This window comes from Sinohyriopsis cumingii, chromosome 6 (assembly GCF_028554795.1).
Source record: "Sinohyriopsis cumingii isolate HCF-2022 chromosome 6, ASM2855479v2, whole genome shotgun sequence".
Taxonomy (NCBI): Eukaryota; Metazoa; Mollusca; class Bivalvia; order Unionida; family Unionidae; genus Sinohyriopsis; species Sinohyriopsis cumingii.
Window position 1 is genome coordinate 104,202,714 of NC_142966.1, and position 19,315 is coordinate 104,222,028.

The following is a 19,315-nucleotide window of genomic DNA, read 5'->3' on the forward strand; positions in this document are numbered from 1 at the left end:
AATAACTAATGCATACTAAAAAGATGGTGATTTCTAAAACCACATTTTCAAAATTTTATATTATTACATCATGGATTAAAACGATTTAATAAAAGTCATATAAATTTAACCAGTATAACTTACAATCAGGCTTAAATGGACACTAGATTAACAAAATTAGTAGATAAAATTTTCAACTGTATTTTAAGATCATAGAGAAAAGCAAATCAATTCAATTCTTTATTGACACATGATCAACTATAGTAGAAATGGCAAGCATTAGTAAAAAAATATATCTAGATCTCATAATAACATTTCTGTAAATAACTGTATGTGAATTATTATAATAGACAGTGGTGGATACATCACCATGGAAACATGTACTCTAAAAAGATAAAAGACAATTATAAAATATATCATACTTAACTGCTGACAATATTAAATCTTCTGATAATAAAGGAAAATTGAATGTGCACATAATACTAGTTACCTTATTTTAAAATGTAAAACCACAGTGTATCGATGCAGTTTAGGACGAATAAAGTGGGGAGATATGGACAACACTGAGACTTCATCTCTTCATGTTGTATGGTTTCATATCATGTAATGTGATGGTCTTATTCAAACATTTCAGCAAGTGTATATCATATCCACAATGAATTTACTCTTGATTTCTACTATGACCATGCTGTAATACTCAAATTCTGTTGAATTAATGATGAATACAATTGTGGCACATCATAGAAAACACACTTCAGATCTTATGTAGACTTCAATTACTTGCACCTATCATTCAAGAAAATAAAAATCATGCACAGATCAACTGTTATACATGTAATTACATTACATCTAATAATGACATCATTTTCATGCCAGACCAACTGTTATAATTGCATTAATCTAATAATGACCTCATTTTCATGCCAGATCAACTATTATAATTACATTACATCTAATAATGACCTCATTTTCATGCCAGACCAACTGTTATAATTACATTACATCTAATAATGACCTCATTTTCATGCCAGACCAACTGTTATAATTACATTACATCTAATAATGACCTCATTTTCATGCCAGATCAACTGTATATGACATTACATCTAATAATGACCTCATTTTCATGCCAGACCAAGTGTTATAATTGCATTAATCTGATAATGACGTCATTTTCATGCCAGATCAAATATATATGACATTACATCTAATAATTTTCATGTCAGATCAACTATTATAACTACATTACATCTAATAATGACCTCATTTTCATGCCAAATCAACTGTATATGACATTACATCTAATAATGACCTCATTTTCATGCCAAATCAAATGTATATGACATTACATCTAATAATGACCTTATTTTCATCCCATGTCAACTGCTATAATGACATCACATCTGAAAACATATTATCTGCCATGTAGGACTACACTATGTTGCCAGATGTGATCTTGAAAGACCAGTTTCATATATCACAGACACTGGTACTGGCACAGTCAAAAGTATTTTCCCAACATTTCTACTCTACATCTGGGAAAGAAACAACTTACAAAATTTTCTTTTAAAAACAGCTTAGAGAAAAATCTAGATCTCTACAACAATAAATCACAGCAGAAGCTTACAGAAAAAAGATTAACCTAAGGACATTTTGCACTGCAGCTGGAATAACAAACAATTATAGTAAAAAGCAAGTAATCAATGGAGGTGAACTCAGTATAATTGTGTGTTGTCTGTATGTAGAGCCAAATTGGTATGAATCAATTCCAGGTGAAATAAAGAAGCAGACAGAACTAAGTATAGTGAAAGACAACAAAGTTCAAGGTAATATCACAGTAAAGTTATACATGGGGAAGTAAAGAAAATGCAGTATTATAATGTTGTAGCATGATACCAATAATGAACAGAAATAAAAACAATAATTTCATGTAAAGAGTCCAGTGGTATGTAAATGTGATTAAAAATGATTGACACAATATCATAGTCATGCAATAAAAATACATCTTTCATGGGAGTAATGTAATAGACAAAAAACAATTCTTTGACACCTTAAACCTTACCCTGCCATAAGAATTTGTTAAGACTTCACCACCTTCTCTGTAACTGCATGATAGCACAAGATAATAATAATAATAATGAGGATTTTGTATAGTGCCTAATCTTTAGGAGCTCTAAGTGCTTTACAACATTAGACAAAACCTATAACATAAAAAAGATATATACTGATACGATTACAAAAAAACAAACACCATGAAAAAATTAGAAAACATAAAAAATATGCTGAAAATATTTAAGGTAGGAAACATTGTTAGGCCTTTAAGATAGCCAGGCAGTTCAAACTCATTAATATGCATAATAAGAATCAACCTGATTAAATCTTCATCACATGACTTTAGCCTATGTTGTCATGGTTACTGATTACCTAAGGTGTTTGCTTTTGTTGTGGTGCAAGGTTCATAATATGTATTTAATACCATATATACTAACAAGCTGAGATCAACTGCAAGCAACACAGACACAGATTTGTCATCATATACTGCGGGGACCCCGAGTGGCCGAGTGGTCTAAAGCACTCTCCATTACGGATCACTGCCATCTCACCTCTGTCTGCGTGGGTTCGAGTCTAGGATTCGGTTAATGTGGGTATGTGAGAAAGCTTGCCAGTAGCTTCTCGTGGGTCGTTGGTTCTTCCCAAGGTTTTTCCCGGGTTCTTCCTCCACCATTAATACTGGCTGCCATGCATAGCCTATCGTGTGCTGAAAAATGGCGTTAAACCCCACAACAACAACAACAACATCATATATTGCTCAGACAGATTAGACTGTGATGGCAAATCAGGGTCAACAAATTACCCTGAGATGGCAGATTAGGGTCTACAAACTGCTGTGATGGCAGAACAGTGTCTACAGAGCAGATCAGGGTCTACAGATTACTCTGTGATGGCAGAGTAGGGTCTACAGATTACTCTGTGATGGTAAATCAGGGTCTACAAAATCCTCTGAGATGGTAGATCAGGGTCTAAAAATTCTTCTGATCAGTGTCTACAGATTAAACTGTGATTGCAGATCAAGGTCTACAAATTACTGTGATGGCAGATCAGTGTCTACAGTTTACACTGTGATTGCAGATCAAGGTCTACAATTTACTGTGATGGCAGATCAGGGTCAACAAATTTCTCTGTGATGGCAGATCAATGTCTATAAATTACTCTGATAGTAGATCAGGGCCTACTAATTACTCTGTGATGGCAGATCAGTATCTACAGTTCAGTGTCTACAGATTAATGTGATGGCAGATCAGGGTCTATAGATTACTCTGTGATGGCAGATCAGGGTCAATAGATTACTCTGATAGCAAATCAGATCTACATACGACTGTGATGGGAGACCAGGGTCTACATACTACTCTGTGATGGCAGATCAGGGTCTACAGATTACTGTGATGACAGATCAGGATCCACATATTACTGTGATAGGAGATCAGGGTTTACAGATGACTGTGATGGCAGATCAGAGTACAGATTACTCTGTAATGGTAGATCAGTCTACAGATTATTGTGATGGCAGATCAAGGTCTACAAATTATTCTGTGATAGATAATCAGGGTCTACAAATTGCACTGTGATGGAAGATCAGGATCTAAATATTACACTGTGATGGCAGATCATAGTCTACATATTACTGTAATGGTAGATCAGGGTTTACATATTACACTGTGATGGCAGATCAGGGTCTACATATTACATTGTGATGGCAGATCATAGTCTACATATTACTGTAATGGCATATCAGGGTTTACATATTACACTGTGATGGCAGAACAGGGTCTACATATTACACTGTGATGGCAGATCATAGTCTACAGATTACTGTAATGGCACATCTGGGTTTACAAATTACTCTATGATGGTAGATCAGGGTCTACAAATTATTATGTGATGGCAGATCAGGGTCTACAGATTACTCCAAACAAAAACCGCATAGTCCTTGATCTGCTGGTGCATTATGGGATGGCAGATGGACTTGAGGTAAAAGCAAGTTCTTGGGGAGCAATGTGAAAACTTTAGCTTCCTTTCAATGGTTATTTTTTTCTCAAAAAAGTAAATATATTGTCATCTATGTATATCATTTCATCTTCAAAACTCATTGATGAAAACGGTCATATAGTGCATGTTCCATTGAGGAATTAAGTAAAATACTGCATCTTATGTGGAAATGAAAGTAAAAGGAAAGGAAATTAGCAGAGAATATTGTCTGGTGATGATGAAATGAAGAACTGATTACCATAAGAAAGAACATATAGAGTGATGGTAATTAAGTTTCCCCACCATGACATTAATTGTATTTTGCCATATTTTAAAGATGTATATGGAAGTCCATATATGCTGAGATCTATTTTAGAACTGGAAAATATACCAGATATGCTCATTTACAAGTCTGGTCCAGCTGCAGACAAGACAGACCATGATCTGACATTGCACAATGCCCCAACAGATCGAGATCTATGTTGTTTGTTCTACTTATTACTCCTAGAAAACTGCATAGACCTAGATTGCAAGGAACATTAGATGACTGCATATCTGGGTCTATGTAGTTTGCAGTTGGAGCCATCTTATAAGTTAGAATATATGGCATAACATTCCATCTCAAACCCCATGATCAATAGTTGCTTATCTTCTTTTGTCAATCTGACAAATCATTCCAAAAATAATGCTATAAGACTGTAATTGTTTTAGAATTAACCAAATTGTTATTTTACAAAACATTCACTATGTTAACTAAAAAAAGAAACAGAAAACACAGTGAACAATTCACAAAGATGTGCATTTAATTCCCCTGGCACTTACAAAAATCTCAGTTTCATACTTTTTAAGGAAATGTTGGAAAGTTAGATTTACCCCCAAAATATTGAAAACTATTAAAGTGAAACAAAACTGCCAATAAAATTGTTTGATTAAACAGTCTCTTTGCAAAATGCAATCTATACATAAATAATTTTACAAAACAATACAACTGGAGAAATATACAAATGTGTATATTTCACCCCACACTGCATAATCTCTATAAAAAATGTCCCTTATTATCGATCAATATATCTGAATATATGATGAGAAATCTCTAGACTGGAATTAACCAACCACATGTGGTCAACTTGATCTGACAAAGAATTTGCCTTATAGTTGCTTATTAACTGACACTTAAATTACTCATGATGGTTTAAAATGTTGAATTTTTTAATACCAGAGCATAAAGTAATTTTACAGCTTATATATATATATATATATATATATATATATATATATATATATATATATATATATATATATATATATATAACAGCCAACCCTAAAACTTTAGTTTTATACTTTTTATCATGTTCAGATAATCAGATGTTGCATTACATGTTTAACTTTTACAGTGTTAATTAATGATATAGAATAGGGCATTTGTATTCATTTGAGACTTGCATACCTGCCAAATTCCCTGGCAGTGTTGGTGAGTTTTTTTCACTCAAAAAGTGTGTTCAAGATCCCAAGGGGTGTCAGTGCATGTGACCTAAAAGCAATGTTGTCCAGTTAAGAACACATCCACATAGATATTACATAAGATATATACCAAGTTTTTGTCTTTAAAATCCATTGGACAGTTGAATATTTTGTTAAGTGTTTTGCAGTATTTGCTGCTCTCAATAGATCAGTGTGGAGAGGGAATTTGAAGGTAATACAGATGTAATTTTTATCAAAGGACATTATGTGGCATCATCCTAGCTAGTCCCAATCAATTAATTAATCTGTGAAATTGTGGTTGTGTATCTCTGACCACTTTACTTTTCATTAATTCCACTATAATCAGCTGTATAAACTTCCTCCGTATAGCTTTATATGGACTTTATGTAGAACTGTTCACTGTTTATACTGTCTACACGCTTCAGATATGTATACTGGTGGCCAAAGGTTGTCCGTCGTTTTCTTTCTTTCTTAAGATAATTGAGAATTCTATTTTTCTGGAGTGGTTGTGAGTAAAAAATCCTGTTTTTCATGTCATGTATTGTGTAATGGCAGGTATGGCCTTGTCAAAGAATCAGCTGTGAAAACATAAGTGCAATTAAATATGGTCAGATGTTACCGAAAGGTCACCGGTATTCAGCAGTCACTTGCTTTTAAAATTGACAGTGAAGCTGAGATGCATTTACTATGACCTATTAAACCAAAATAGAGACGAAAAACAGCTATTTTGGAAATGCTAATCTAATGAGGTACCGTCAGACTCCCTGCTGATACATCTGGCTCCAGATCATACTTACCTCATCCAGCCAGGTACGCTGTAACTGAATTACGGCTGCACCAAAGGGACTGACGAAGTTTGCAGCTCATCCCTCTTACCAATTTAATACCATGTCAGAAAAACTGGCTTATAAATGTTTTCACATTATCACATACATCTTGATTAAATCATCAAGACCACAATACTTGTACTTCAAAGGGTATTAATCCTAGTATGTGATAAACAAGATAGAAAATGATAACATTAAAAGAAAATGGAACATTTTTCATCAAAACAATTTCTGAAATTGTCTGAATAAAATGTGTGTGACAAATACATCTCAAGTTAATTAATGCAGAAAATGTTGATGCTATTAAGATACTGAGACTAATTTCCCTCAAACAATCTGAACTATAAAAAACGAATTGATGTTAGTATTATTTTAAAATGAATAAGAAAATGGCTGAAATAACATCTGCAAGGTTTTCTTGTAGATACAATACAATTTAAAACTGCATTTATGAGTAAATATTCTGATACTGCTGCAGCTTGTTTTTGTTTTCTTTTTGCCCATGGCAAACATCTGGATCTGTAATGTTATAAAATGGCACTTTAGGAACAATCTAGCATCTGAGACAGACATAAGTTAATGTTTATTCTCTAAACGCATTTTGGAAAAAAGAAAACAAAATTATAGAGTCCAACATTAAATGACAGAATCATGTCAAGAAGCCACACTGTTTTCATGCTCTCCTGTACGTGATGAGATATTCTGGGTAAACCTGTGCTTTCTCATAAAATACAAACTCCCGGAAGTTCCAGATCCCCTCTCCAACCACAGAGTCATAAAAACGAACACAATTATTTGTACATATATCCTGCTCACATTTTCTGCATGGGGGCCGTTTGTGAGCTGTACTATTGCTTTCAATGTAAACTTCTCCCAAGCAGGCACGCACCAGAAACATTTTCTTTTCTCCATCTGACCTGCTTTGCTTATCATCTGAAATATTTATAAATATACACATTGTAACCACATTAATCAAAATTTGTATGGGACATCAGCAAGGTTTGGATAATAAGTAGTTCATATGACTAAGTCTTTATTTGTAATTATTACAGACTTTCTATAAGAGGTAATTTTTTATTGGATCACACAACTTCCTCTAATTTATGATAATTCTTAAAACCTGCATGACTGTGAAATAATTAACTTTACATGATGTCATAGTATTCATTTTGTATTGTCGTAAGGCTGAAATGGTATAGTAACTATTGTGACACATCACAAATTCCAAAATGTTGGAACTAAATCATGCAATGCAACAATTGTACACATTTATTTCAGTGAATACAAAATTTGCAGGAATCAGTAAGGTATATTGACCTCCACAGTGCATAAGTCAATAACTGTAAAATATTTAGATACAGACTGAAGTCTTAATGAAACTGTACATAGATATAATACTGACTGAAAGTAAATAATATTCTTTGTAATGATTATCAACTGCAAGTACAGCATGCTGGACACCTGCAGATATATGCATGTGACATGACATAGGTATATGACAGGGACATGAAAATGTCAAAGGAGAAACAATTCTGCAATTCTGTTTCTGAGCAAAGAGCATGCTGAAAAATCCTGGTACTCTTGGGAAACTCTTGGGTTTGTATCAATGCCAACTAGAATAAAATTTACAGATGTATATATCTCTCATATGCTACAATTTTGAGGTGGTTTCATCTTGTTCAAGATGGCCATGAAGCCATGGAAGATGACCCACTTTCTGGAAGACTACTGCCTGTAACTGGTGAGCAGGAAGTGTCTGCTGCCATGCAGGCAAATGATGAATATGTGATACGTAATGGAATATATTTATATTATCACAATCATTAATTCTTCAGCTGCTTTTAAAAAAATAAATATTCATTTCAAACACAGAAAGCTTGATACTAAATGAGTCCCATATTTTTTGACAGCTGATCAAAAATAATTAACTTGGGCTGAGATCACCACATAGCAATTCACCAAATATGAAAAGAGTGAGCCGAGACATTTGTCACTGGTGATGAATCATGGATTTGCTTTTCTTACTCTGACTCAAAACAAACTAATAAAGTTTGGATCAGAAAAATGAATGTAGACCACAAATCCCGTTTGAGTTGGACTGTCCACAAATTCTTATGTGCATCCTTTTTCAAAGCAAAAGACAGAATTGTCATGGTACCTGTGCATGTCTCTTGTAGTGTCACAATTTTATGCCTCCAAAGCTTTTCCAAAATTTGAAGAACACTACTAAGCCAGCTGTCTACACACAATGTGCTGAGCTATCCCTCTACTCCATCACAATGTACCAATGCATAAATCAGCATCTTTACAGACTTGCTTAAGAGCAAACTTTCTACATCCTCTAAACAGCCATGATTTACCTCAAAGAGAATTCTGGCCAAATCTCATTATCAAAGATTCACTGAGGGTATGTCAGTTTGAAAGCTGCCATGTAGTTGAACAGTTTTCCAGTCTATGAACAACATACCAAAAGTTGAAACAAAACAGCATTTAATAATTGGTCTATCTGACTGAGTGCATAGAGATGAAGAGGAGTACTAAGCTGTGATACACTGAGTACTAAGCTGTGATACACTGAGTACTAAGCTGTGATACACTGAGTACTAAGCTGTGATACAGCGAATACTAAGAGGTGATACACTGAGTACTAAGAGGTGATACACTGAGCACTAAGAGGCAATACATCGAGTACTAAGAGGTGAAACACTGAGTACTAAGAGGTGATAAACTGAGCACTAAGAGGCAATAGACTGAGTACTAAGAGGTGATACATTGAGTACTAAGAGGCTTTTACACTGAGTACTAACAGGTATTTACAATGAGTATTAAGAGGTGATACACTGAGTACTATGAAGCGTTTACACTGAATACTAAGAGGCATTTACACTGAGTACTAAGAGGTGATATATTGAGTACTAAGATGTGTTTACAATGAGTACTAAGAGGTGATACACTGAGTACTAAGAGGTGATACACTGAGTACTAAGAGGTGTTTACACTAAGTACTAAGAGGTGATACACTGAGTACTAAGAGGTGATACACTGAATACTAAGAGGTGTTTACACTAAGTACTGCTTAGTAAAGAAGAACTATGTACAGCTCAGGGATATTCAGAACTTTTTAAATACCCCCTGTATCATAATCATTTACAAGGATAATTAGTTACTTATCAGTTATCAGGTCCAGTTTTCCTTGATAAAACTGAAGACCAGCAGACATTTTACTATGCCATTCAGTGATTCATTGATACATAAAGTGAGGACTCAGATATTTTGTCTGACAGATCATATGGTTGGTTCAGTAATGCAACATACATCAAATTATTTGACATCATAATTCCTCAGCCAAGTTATTCAAGATGATATTGGTACAAAAATGAGTTGTTCCGCAGAATTCCAAACATAATAACTCACAAATTAGACTTAATGCAGACTGTGGTGTGAGTTTTCCAAGATTTTCAAAATAATAGAAAAACATGTTGGTGGTACTAGTAAATTAAGATGATCCATATTTTGTACCAGCATAATTCCTAACTTTATTTAATTGAAGAAGCCTGGGTGATCTTCACTTGGTCATAAATCTTTACAACATAAATTGATTTACAAATGTTATTCCAGACTATAAAATACTAAACAAACCAATATTCTCAACAGTCAGAAAATATTACTAAAACAAATACTGTATTCTTATTGGTCAAAAAATATTACTAAAACAAATACACTGTTCTCATTGGTCAAAAAATATGGCTAAAATAAATACAGTATTCTCATTGGTCAGAATATTGTTAAGGATGATTTGGAGTTTATTCAAGTTTTATGACAAAGAGCCAACACAATGTATCACAAGTACATTAGAATACTTGCATTGTTCTAAGTTAAAGAAATCAAATTCATACTAGATCTAATTAATCCGGAGCAAGGAAACAACTAACTTAGCATACACCCTGATCTATCCAAGCACTATGCAATGACAGATCATGTGATTTATAATGTCCCAGTTATGTATCTGTATGCTATCTACTTATAAATACATTACACTGTTTCATTACATAAAAACATCTTATTACCTGTATACTGTGCAACTGAGTGTTACAAACTGATAAATACATACAAAATACTTCTTACTTTTGTACTGTTACAAATTGATAAATACAGTACAATATCTCCTTGCATACAAAAATACTTCTTACCTTTGTACTGTTACAAACTGATAAATACAGTACAATATCTCCTTGCAAACAAAAATACTTACTTACCTGTGTACTGATACAAATTGATAAACACAGTACAATATCTCCTTGCATACAAAAATACAACCTGCGTACTAGTATTCAAGTGTTACAAATTGATAAATACAGTTCAGTATCCCCTTGCATACAAAAATTTCTTACCTGTGTAACCCACACTGGTGGCTCAAGTGGCTAGAGTGTCTGCTTCAGATGTGGCAGGTCACGGGTTCGAACCCCTGCCAAGTCATACCAAAGACTTATAAAACTGGTATTAGCAGGTGCCTTGCTTGGCGCCCAGCATTAAGAGGTCATTGTTAGGACTAGTTGGCCTGGTGTCAGAAGAATGTGACTGGGTGGGACATCATGCCACATGTCTGCAGCATGATGCCCAAGTGCTAGGCATCACTATAAACTGCCACATTGCACACATCGTACAATTTGACTGACAAGTTGTTAAAGCTATGTTAAATATCCAAATCACACACATACTGGTACACACTCTTACCTGTGTACTGTGCAAGTGTGTTAAAAATAGATAAATACAGTACATTATCTCCTTGCATACAAAATACTTCTTACATGTAGTGTTTAAGTGAGTCTTACAGAGTGATAAATACAGTACCCTGACATCTTATATACAGAATTCTTAACTCTGTAATGTGCAAGAGAGTGATACAAACTCATAAGTACAGTACACTGTTCATTACACAGAAAACACTTATTACCTGTCCAAGTGAGTGTTACAAACTGCTATGTACATGACACTATTTCATTACACAGAAAGCACATCTCACCTGCATACTGGTCAGCTTTAGTTGAACTCTCTGCACAATATACACCTTTTCCAAACATGGCATTTTGTGCTAAACGGTCATCTAATCCCTGACTTGCTATGGACTCCACTGCATCTTCCTTCGTCCCATGGAAAAGATAGTGTTCGTTGATCTCAGGATAAATGTCTTTTGCCAACACACTGGTATCTGAGATGTGGGCAGTGGTCATTAGCGGACCCTTCTTCAGACACTTAATATCATTAAATGGAGTTACTTTCCCTTGCTTGGCAGCTGTTTTGAAGAATGTCTGCCGATTTAATGCATATTTCTCAAACACGTCAATATTTTCAATGCGTTCAACTTTGGTGACATCTATTTTTGTGTAGTTCAAATTTTGCAATCCTTTAGCATCCTTCCCATGTCCAACAAATTCCTTCTGCCAAGTCAATTCCACAACTTTCTTAATTTGCCAGAATGTAGCTTGGTCTACAGGAATGAACTGCAATAAAAAAAGATACGAAATAAAAGATTAAAAACAGATACAGTACTATTTCCAACTTTAAAAAATTGCCTTACAAACACTTTAATGTACAATTTATCTATGCTGAATTAAACTAGATATAAATTTCCTCAAAATAATGTAGAGGTTTTCTCATAAAAATTAAGCCAAGACTTATCCCAAGTCAGAAACTATTTTCCATTATAATTTGCAAACAGACAATATTCTTTATAACAATTTATAATATGCAATTATTTGAACATGCTTTCCTTATCAGTACACACATAATCAGTGAAGTATTACTTTAGTCAGACAAACAATCTATTGTTTGATTAATTGGTAACAATTAAATGACCTTTCATCGGTCCAGGCATAAAGCCTTCTCTTGAATGTAACTTCAAAAATTTCAAAACAACCAAGAACTTAACAAAAACAGCCAATTGATTTATGTATCTGGACATGTGGGTAACTTCTATTATATGTATGTAACACTGATATGCAGACTTAACATAATGCAAACAGCTGTAAAACATACACTTTACCATTGGCTTTGTGATACGCAGACTTAACATAATGCAAACAACTGTAAAACATACACTTTACCATTGGCTTTGTAGGTTCTTTAGTATCAGCATTCCACTGCTTAGTGGATTTGTTTTTCTTGTAAAGTGTCCAGTAATGAGGTGGGTAGGTATCAGACTTGTACATATCGGTAAAATATCCTTTACTTCCTCTTGGATGGACAGATGCTGGTTGCTGCTTGGGAACGTTGTGCTCTACAAATATTCCACTTCTGAATATTAGAATGCAAAACAATAAAGCAGGTGATCATTACTAGGAATCAAGCAAATATGATCATCCTCTATACTTTAGCTAAAACCTTTACCTGTGTAAATATTCAGTGTTTAACTCATGTCAACAAACACCATTGCAAGTTAATCAAAAGCCAATGCATCAACTAGTGTCCCTAGGATTAGCAGTATAGCTAAGGTGTGTAGGGATGAGTGTTATAGCTAGGGTATGCAGGATGAGTGGTATAGCTAGAATTACTTGTATAGCTTGGGTATGTAAAATTAGTGGTATAGCTAGGGTATGCAGGGTGAGTGGTATAGCTAGGGTATGTAGTATGAGTGGCATAGCTGGGTTAAGTAGAATTGTATAGCAAGGGTACATAGAATTAGTATTATATCTAGGGTATGTATAATTAGTGGTATAGCTAGGGTATGTATAATTAGTGGTATAGCTAGGGTATGTAGAACTAGTGGTATAGTTAGGGTATGTAAAACTGTATAGCTATGGGATGTATAACTAGTGGTATAGTTAGGGTATGTAGAATTAGTGGTATATCTAGCATAAGTATAATTAGTATTATATCTAGGGTATGTATAATTAGTGGTATAGCTAGGGTATGTAGAACTAGTGGTATAGTTAGGGTATGTAAAACTGTATAGCTATGGGATGTGTAACTAGTGGTGTGGCTAGGGTATGCAGAGTTACTGGTATAGTTAGGGTATGTACAATTAGTGGTATAGCTAGGATATGTAGTATTGTATAGTTATGATATGTAGAACTTGTGATATAGCTAGGGCATGTAGAACTGTATAGCTATGGTATTTAGAACTAGTGGTATAATTAGGGTTTGTGGAACTAGTGGTATAGCTAGGGTATGTAGAATTAGTGGTATAGCTAAGGTTAGGTAGAACTATTGATATAGCTAGGGTATGTAGAATTAGTGGTATAGCTAGGGTATGTAGAACTAATGATATAGCTAGGGTATGTTGAATTAGTGGTATAGCTAGGGTATGGAGAACTAGTGATATAGCTAGGGTATGTAGAATAAGTGGTATAGCTAGGGTATGTAGAATTAGTGGTATAGCTAGGATATGTAGAATTAGTGGTATAGCTAGGATATGTAGAATTAGTGGTATAGCTAGGGTATGGAGAACTAGTGATATAGCTAGGGTATGTAGAATTAGTGGTATAGCTAGGGTATGTAGAATTAGTGGTATAGCTAGGGTATGTAGAATTAGTGGTATAGCTAGGGTGTGTAGAATTAGTGGTATAGCTAGGGTATGGGGAACTAGTGATATAGCTAGGGTATGTAGAATAAGTGGTACAGCTAGGGTGTGTAGAATTAGTGGTATAGCTAGGGTATGTAGTATTGTATAGTTAGGGTATGTAGAATTATTGGTATAGTTAGGGTATGTAGAATGTGTGGTATAGCTAGGGTATGTAGAATTAGTGGTATAGCTAGGGTATGTAAAACTAGTGATATAGCTAGGGTTTGTAGAATTAGTGGTATACCTAGGGTATGTAGAATTAGTGGTATAGCTAGGGTATGTAGAATTAGTATAACTAGGGTATGTAGAACCAGTGGTACAGCTAGGGATTGTAGAATTAGTGTTATAGCTAGGGTGTGTATAATTAGTGGTATAGCTAGGGTATGTAGAATTAGTGGTATACCTAGGGTATGTAGAATCAATGGTACAGCTAGGGTATGTAGAACTAGTGGTATAGCTAGGGTATGTAGAGTTAGTGGTATAGCTAGGGTATGTAGAGTTAGTGGATTAGCTAGGATATGTAGTATTGTATAGTTAGGGTTGTCCACTAGGACAGAGGTGACCAGTGTGCTACTGGTACTCTGCATAAAATCAGAGCAAGAGACAGCATTGCCATCGCCACCTGGAACATTAGAACTCTGGCGCTAATTGGATGACTCCAAGAGTTGACACATGAGCTGGAACACTACAGATAGCACATTCTGGGACTCTGTGAAGTTAGATGGAAAGCCCTAGGAGAACATCAAACTGAAGATAGGCATATATTCTACTATAGTGGAGAGTGTGACAAGTCCATAAATGGAGTAGGCTTCTTTGTAAACAAATCCATAAAGGGATCTGTGCCTGAATGCTGCCCAATATCTAGCAGAATCATTTCATTCGTCTGAAAGCATCTCCCATTAACATCACAATTATCCAAGTCTATGCTCCAACTACCGATCATGATGATGAAGAAATAGAGGAGTTTTACAACAAACTCCAGGGTATTCTAAACATGGTCAGTAAAAAAGACATCCTTGTCATCCAAGGAGACTGGAATGCCAAAGTTGGCAAAGATGCTCTGAAAGACTGGGAAGATCATTGTGGACCTTCTTGCAATGAGCTTACCAATGAAAGAGGGAGACAGATGCTGGAGTTTGCAAGCTACAACAACTTGGTACTAGCCAACACCCTGGGACAACATAAGGCTTCACGATTCTGGACATGGCACGCACCAAACGGAACCAATCACAACCAGATCGACTACATACTGGTCCAAAACCGTTACCAATCTGGCATCAATAAAGCAAAAACAAGGACTGATGTTGGGAGTGATCACAACCTTGTGATTATGAACTTCTGAGTGAGGCTGAAGAAAATTAACAAGCCAAAGAACATCAGGCTCAAATTCAACCTTGAACAACTGAAGGACCCTAACATCTGCAAGTCATTCCAAGCCACAATTGGAGGAAAATTTGCTCCACTTCTTGTGATGGATTGTGATGTTAAGTGATGACAGACACTTTCAACACAGTTATGACAGCAGCTGCCAAGGACATCATTGGCCTCCATCGCCCAAAGAAAAAAAAACCTGGGTTACAGAAGAGATTCTGAAGTTCTGTGATGCCCGAAGAGAACTCAAAACACCAGACACACAACAGGGGCAATGGAGTACTGAGAAATAAACAAGAATATCAGAACAAACTTGAAGAAAGCAAAAGAAGATTGGATTGGACAAAAGTGCACAGAAATAGAGAGCAGCCTGATAAAGAATAACAGCAAAAAGGCATTCCAAATTGTGGAAGACCTCACCAGACAGAAACAACCAAGAGTCAGTACCATTCAAGACAAGCATGGAAAATGCCTCACAGAAGCGAGTGAAACTGCAGAAAGATCGACTGAGTACTGCAAAGAACTCTACAACTATCAGTCCACAGGAGATCCAGAGGTGCTTGAAGTTCCAAACTCCTCAAATGATGATGGTTTCCCAATTCTCAAAGAAGAGGTGGAGTCAGCAATAAGAGCACTGAAGAATGAGAAGGCAGCTGGAGTAGACAACATCCCAGCTGAACTTATCAAGAATGGGGGTGGGGAATCAGTGGTAGAGCTACAGTGTGACCCTGCTATAATGCACTCTGTTATAACATGAATTTGGATATAACGCAGTCATGGTGTGGCTCCCGAAATTTCATATACATGTATTTTTCTTGTGCACAAAATTTTTTCTTCACTCATTCAGCCCCAGACCCGTTATCAGTATCACTGCTGCTATGCCCCAGCAGCGCTAAGCTGTGTCTAGCTGCGTGTGCCCCAGAGTTTTTACCTGTTTCAAAAATTTTGTAAACATCGTGCACATGCATTCACTCTTACCTTAATTTCTCTGCTTATATCCAATTAAAATCTAAGAAAGTTTCACCATTTATTGCAAATGAATTTGTCTACAAAGTGATGTATTTTTTTTCCCTATTTGTCCAAGTCTTTCACGATTTATTTATACAGAATTTACAAAATTATGTGCAACGTTTATCCGCAAGAACTCGATCATCATCGCTGTCAGCATCCTCATCTTCGGACGATTCAATCTCAGAAACTTCTATGTCCGAATCGAAATCTCACAAAATATCCAACTGCCGAACATATCTTTCCTCAGCTTGCTCAGTATTTTCAAGATCAAACCCGAGAAACTCCTCATTTTTGCTCTCATCAAAAATCACTCTTACGTCCGCCATCATTTACGATTTTTCATGACCAGAACACGTGTAGTTAAACCGCTTTCAAAACAGGAGCCCTTAGCTTCTGAACAATTCAAATTTCCGCAAATGAAAGTAAAATCATTTCTGATTGGTTTAATAGTTGTTAGTTCTTGGAATAAACCCATTTCTAACCAATCAGAGACGTTGAATCTAACACACATTCATCACGCTTGGAGACAGGATCGGCCATTGAATGCAGTAAAAAAATCACGACTACAGGCGGGATTGGCCATTGAATGCAGAAACCGGATCACGCCTACAGATGGGATCGGGGCTTAAAGGGTTAAAAAGTACAAAAAAACGTAAAAAGTTGCTTATCATTTTGGGATAGAGATCACGTATGAATAAAAAATGCACGATGATCGTGGCTTGGCTCCTGAAATTTTATATGTATTTTTCTCGTACACGAAAAAGTATTTTCCTCATACTCGAATAAGGACTTTTTCTTTCTTCTTAAAAGTAAGAAGAAGAAAAAAACATATAAAAATTTTATTCTGGGATCGCATAGGTCTTCGCCAATGTCGCAAACTTGGGTTATTTTTCCTTATTGGCTACAAAACATACCATGAGGATTTTTTATTTGTTGGCAACATTGTTGGCTGTTTAAAATTTTATATACAACCATTGGTTTGGAGTGCAGAAATTCAGAGGCCCCATGAAAGGAAGCCGCAAACTGGATATAAAATGCACTGAAATTTGTCTATTGTTACATAAACAAATTCTTTGTCTATACTGACAAACCATCTAAACAGTGTATTGTTATATCATAATCCGCTTATCCTGACATCTAGCATGAGTTCTGTATGTTGTGAAATATCCGCTTTTTTGTTGTTGACATTTCTGGTAACGGAGATCAACTGGACGAGGCATTCTCTCGTAATCTGTCTTTCATTGGATTTTCGGCCGCTCGCTAGTAATTAATATATTTACAAAGACTGGCATTTGTGTGTGGATGGTAAGTAAAATTCCTCTTCTTTTCACTCTGAATTAAATCCTTCAGAACACTCACGTTTTCTGTAATAGTCTATATCATCAGAACACCTGTGTCTCTATCGCCCGTTGACCCTTTGTTAATTTTCAGACGCATGCGTAGAAGCAGCATCATGCTGCTACGGCAAATGTAAAAAAAAAAAATAAGAAAAAAATAAAATCTTATTGGTTTATTCAGCAGGCATGGAGGGACAGTAACTAGAATAGTCTAAACAATGGCCAATTCCTTTTAAAAATGGATCCAGTTAAAACAGTTTGCTGAAATTTCAAAGGAAACAGATTACCTTTGAAGCACTGACTGTTATGAAAACGTACTCAGCAAATGGAAAAAATCCCCATCTCAATCATGCAATACAATTATCTGATGTTGCTGCCACAATAAGAAATGGGCATTCATTTGGTTCTCCAAAGCTGTTCTTTAGCGGCGACTTCAAAAGCGCATGCACCCTTCATCAAAGAAAGCCAACTACAATCTTTCAATAACAGCAAAGAAGTTTTCTTCAAAGGAAGTCAGTACCAAACTTAAATAAAAGTGATGGAATCTGATGGATTTTTGCATTTTGCAACGTGACTGGAACACTTTAACTGTGCTGTGAAAGTTGACTTTTTGTAGGGAAAAAGTTTATGCCAACGGCGGCTTAAAACACAAACTAACTTTTACCGACTTCAAATGTACTTCAAAGTAAATGTGCTTCGTCATTCATTACGTGATTGTGCTATGTTTTTCCACTGAATTCAGACCAATATGACCTGTTACAAAATTAATGAATATTTTAAAGCTGTGTATGCATATTTTCGATGGAATCACTTGTATTGTGGATTCAATGTATATGATGAGGTTCGCAGGTGAGTACACTGCGTTGATACTCTGATGATGCTATAAATCAGACATTTATATATGAACAGTATTCACGTATATGTACCAATTCATGGTTCTCTAAATAAAGTAAACTATCATGTGATGTCTTCTCTCTTTTCACTACAGGTGTATTCTCATTTAATATGCATTAATTCAAGATAGCAAATGTGCCGATGAAGCACGTATTTTACTGCCCGCATTTATTACCCACCCACCCACCCACAATTTTTTTTTTTTGGGGGGGGTGCATTTTCTTCAGCTAACTGACTTGGTTGCATATAACACGGTTCGGTTCATAACATGGTTGGATTCTATGGCTCCCAACTACCGTGTTATAGCGGGGTCCCACTGTACCAACAAAAATCTGCAACAAGATCTGGCAGACAAATGAATGGTCAACACAACAGACCCAGTCACTGATTATAACACTCTCCAAAAAGGCAATCTCCAGCTGTGCCAAAATTACAGAACTATCAGTTTGATCAGCCATGCTAGTAAGGTGATGCTGAAGATCATCTTGATCAGAATGAAACCACAAGCAGATGAAATAATCGCTGAAGAACAGGCCGGGTTCCAGAGTGGAAGAAGCAAAACAGAACAAATATTCAATTTCAGGGTTCTGTGTGAAAAGTACCCGCAACACCAACAAGGCATCTATCATGTGTTCATAGATTCAAAAAGGCCTTTGACAGAGTGTGGCATGAGGCATTGGGGGCCACAATGAAGAAGTACAACAAAAGTCAAAAGTTGACCAATACCATCAAGCAGCTGTACGCCAAGGCTACCAGTGCAGTAATTGCCCAAGGTTCTGTGGGGGACTGGTTCCAGACAACAGTGGGAGTGCGTCAAGGCTGTCTCC

General features: G+C 35.8%; 1 protein-coding gene across 2 annotated transcripts in view; it reads right to left on the reverse strand.

Annotated features, from left to right (window-relative positions):
• Positions 1–206: 206 nt before the first annotated feature.
• LOC149797615 (protein mono-ADP-ribosyltransferase PARP14-like) overlaps positions 207–19,315 on the reverse strand; it is an 89,988-nt gene continuing 70,879 nt past the window's right edge. For both annotated transcript variants that reach the window (XM_089962495.1, XM_089962496.1), the window contains 3 exons: positions 12,419–12,591; positions 11,338–11,815; positions 207–7,247 (listed from right to left, as the gene is read on the reverse strand). In XM_089962495.1, the coding sequence (XP_089818621.1) occupies positions 6,988–7,247; positions 11,338–11,815; positions 12,419–12,591 (911 nt within the window). In that variant the 3' untranslated portion in view covers positions 207–6,987. The remainder of the gene's footprint in view (positions 7,248–11,337; positions 11,816–12,418; positions 12,592–19,315) is intronic.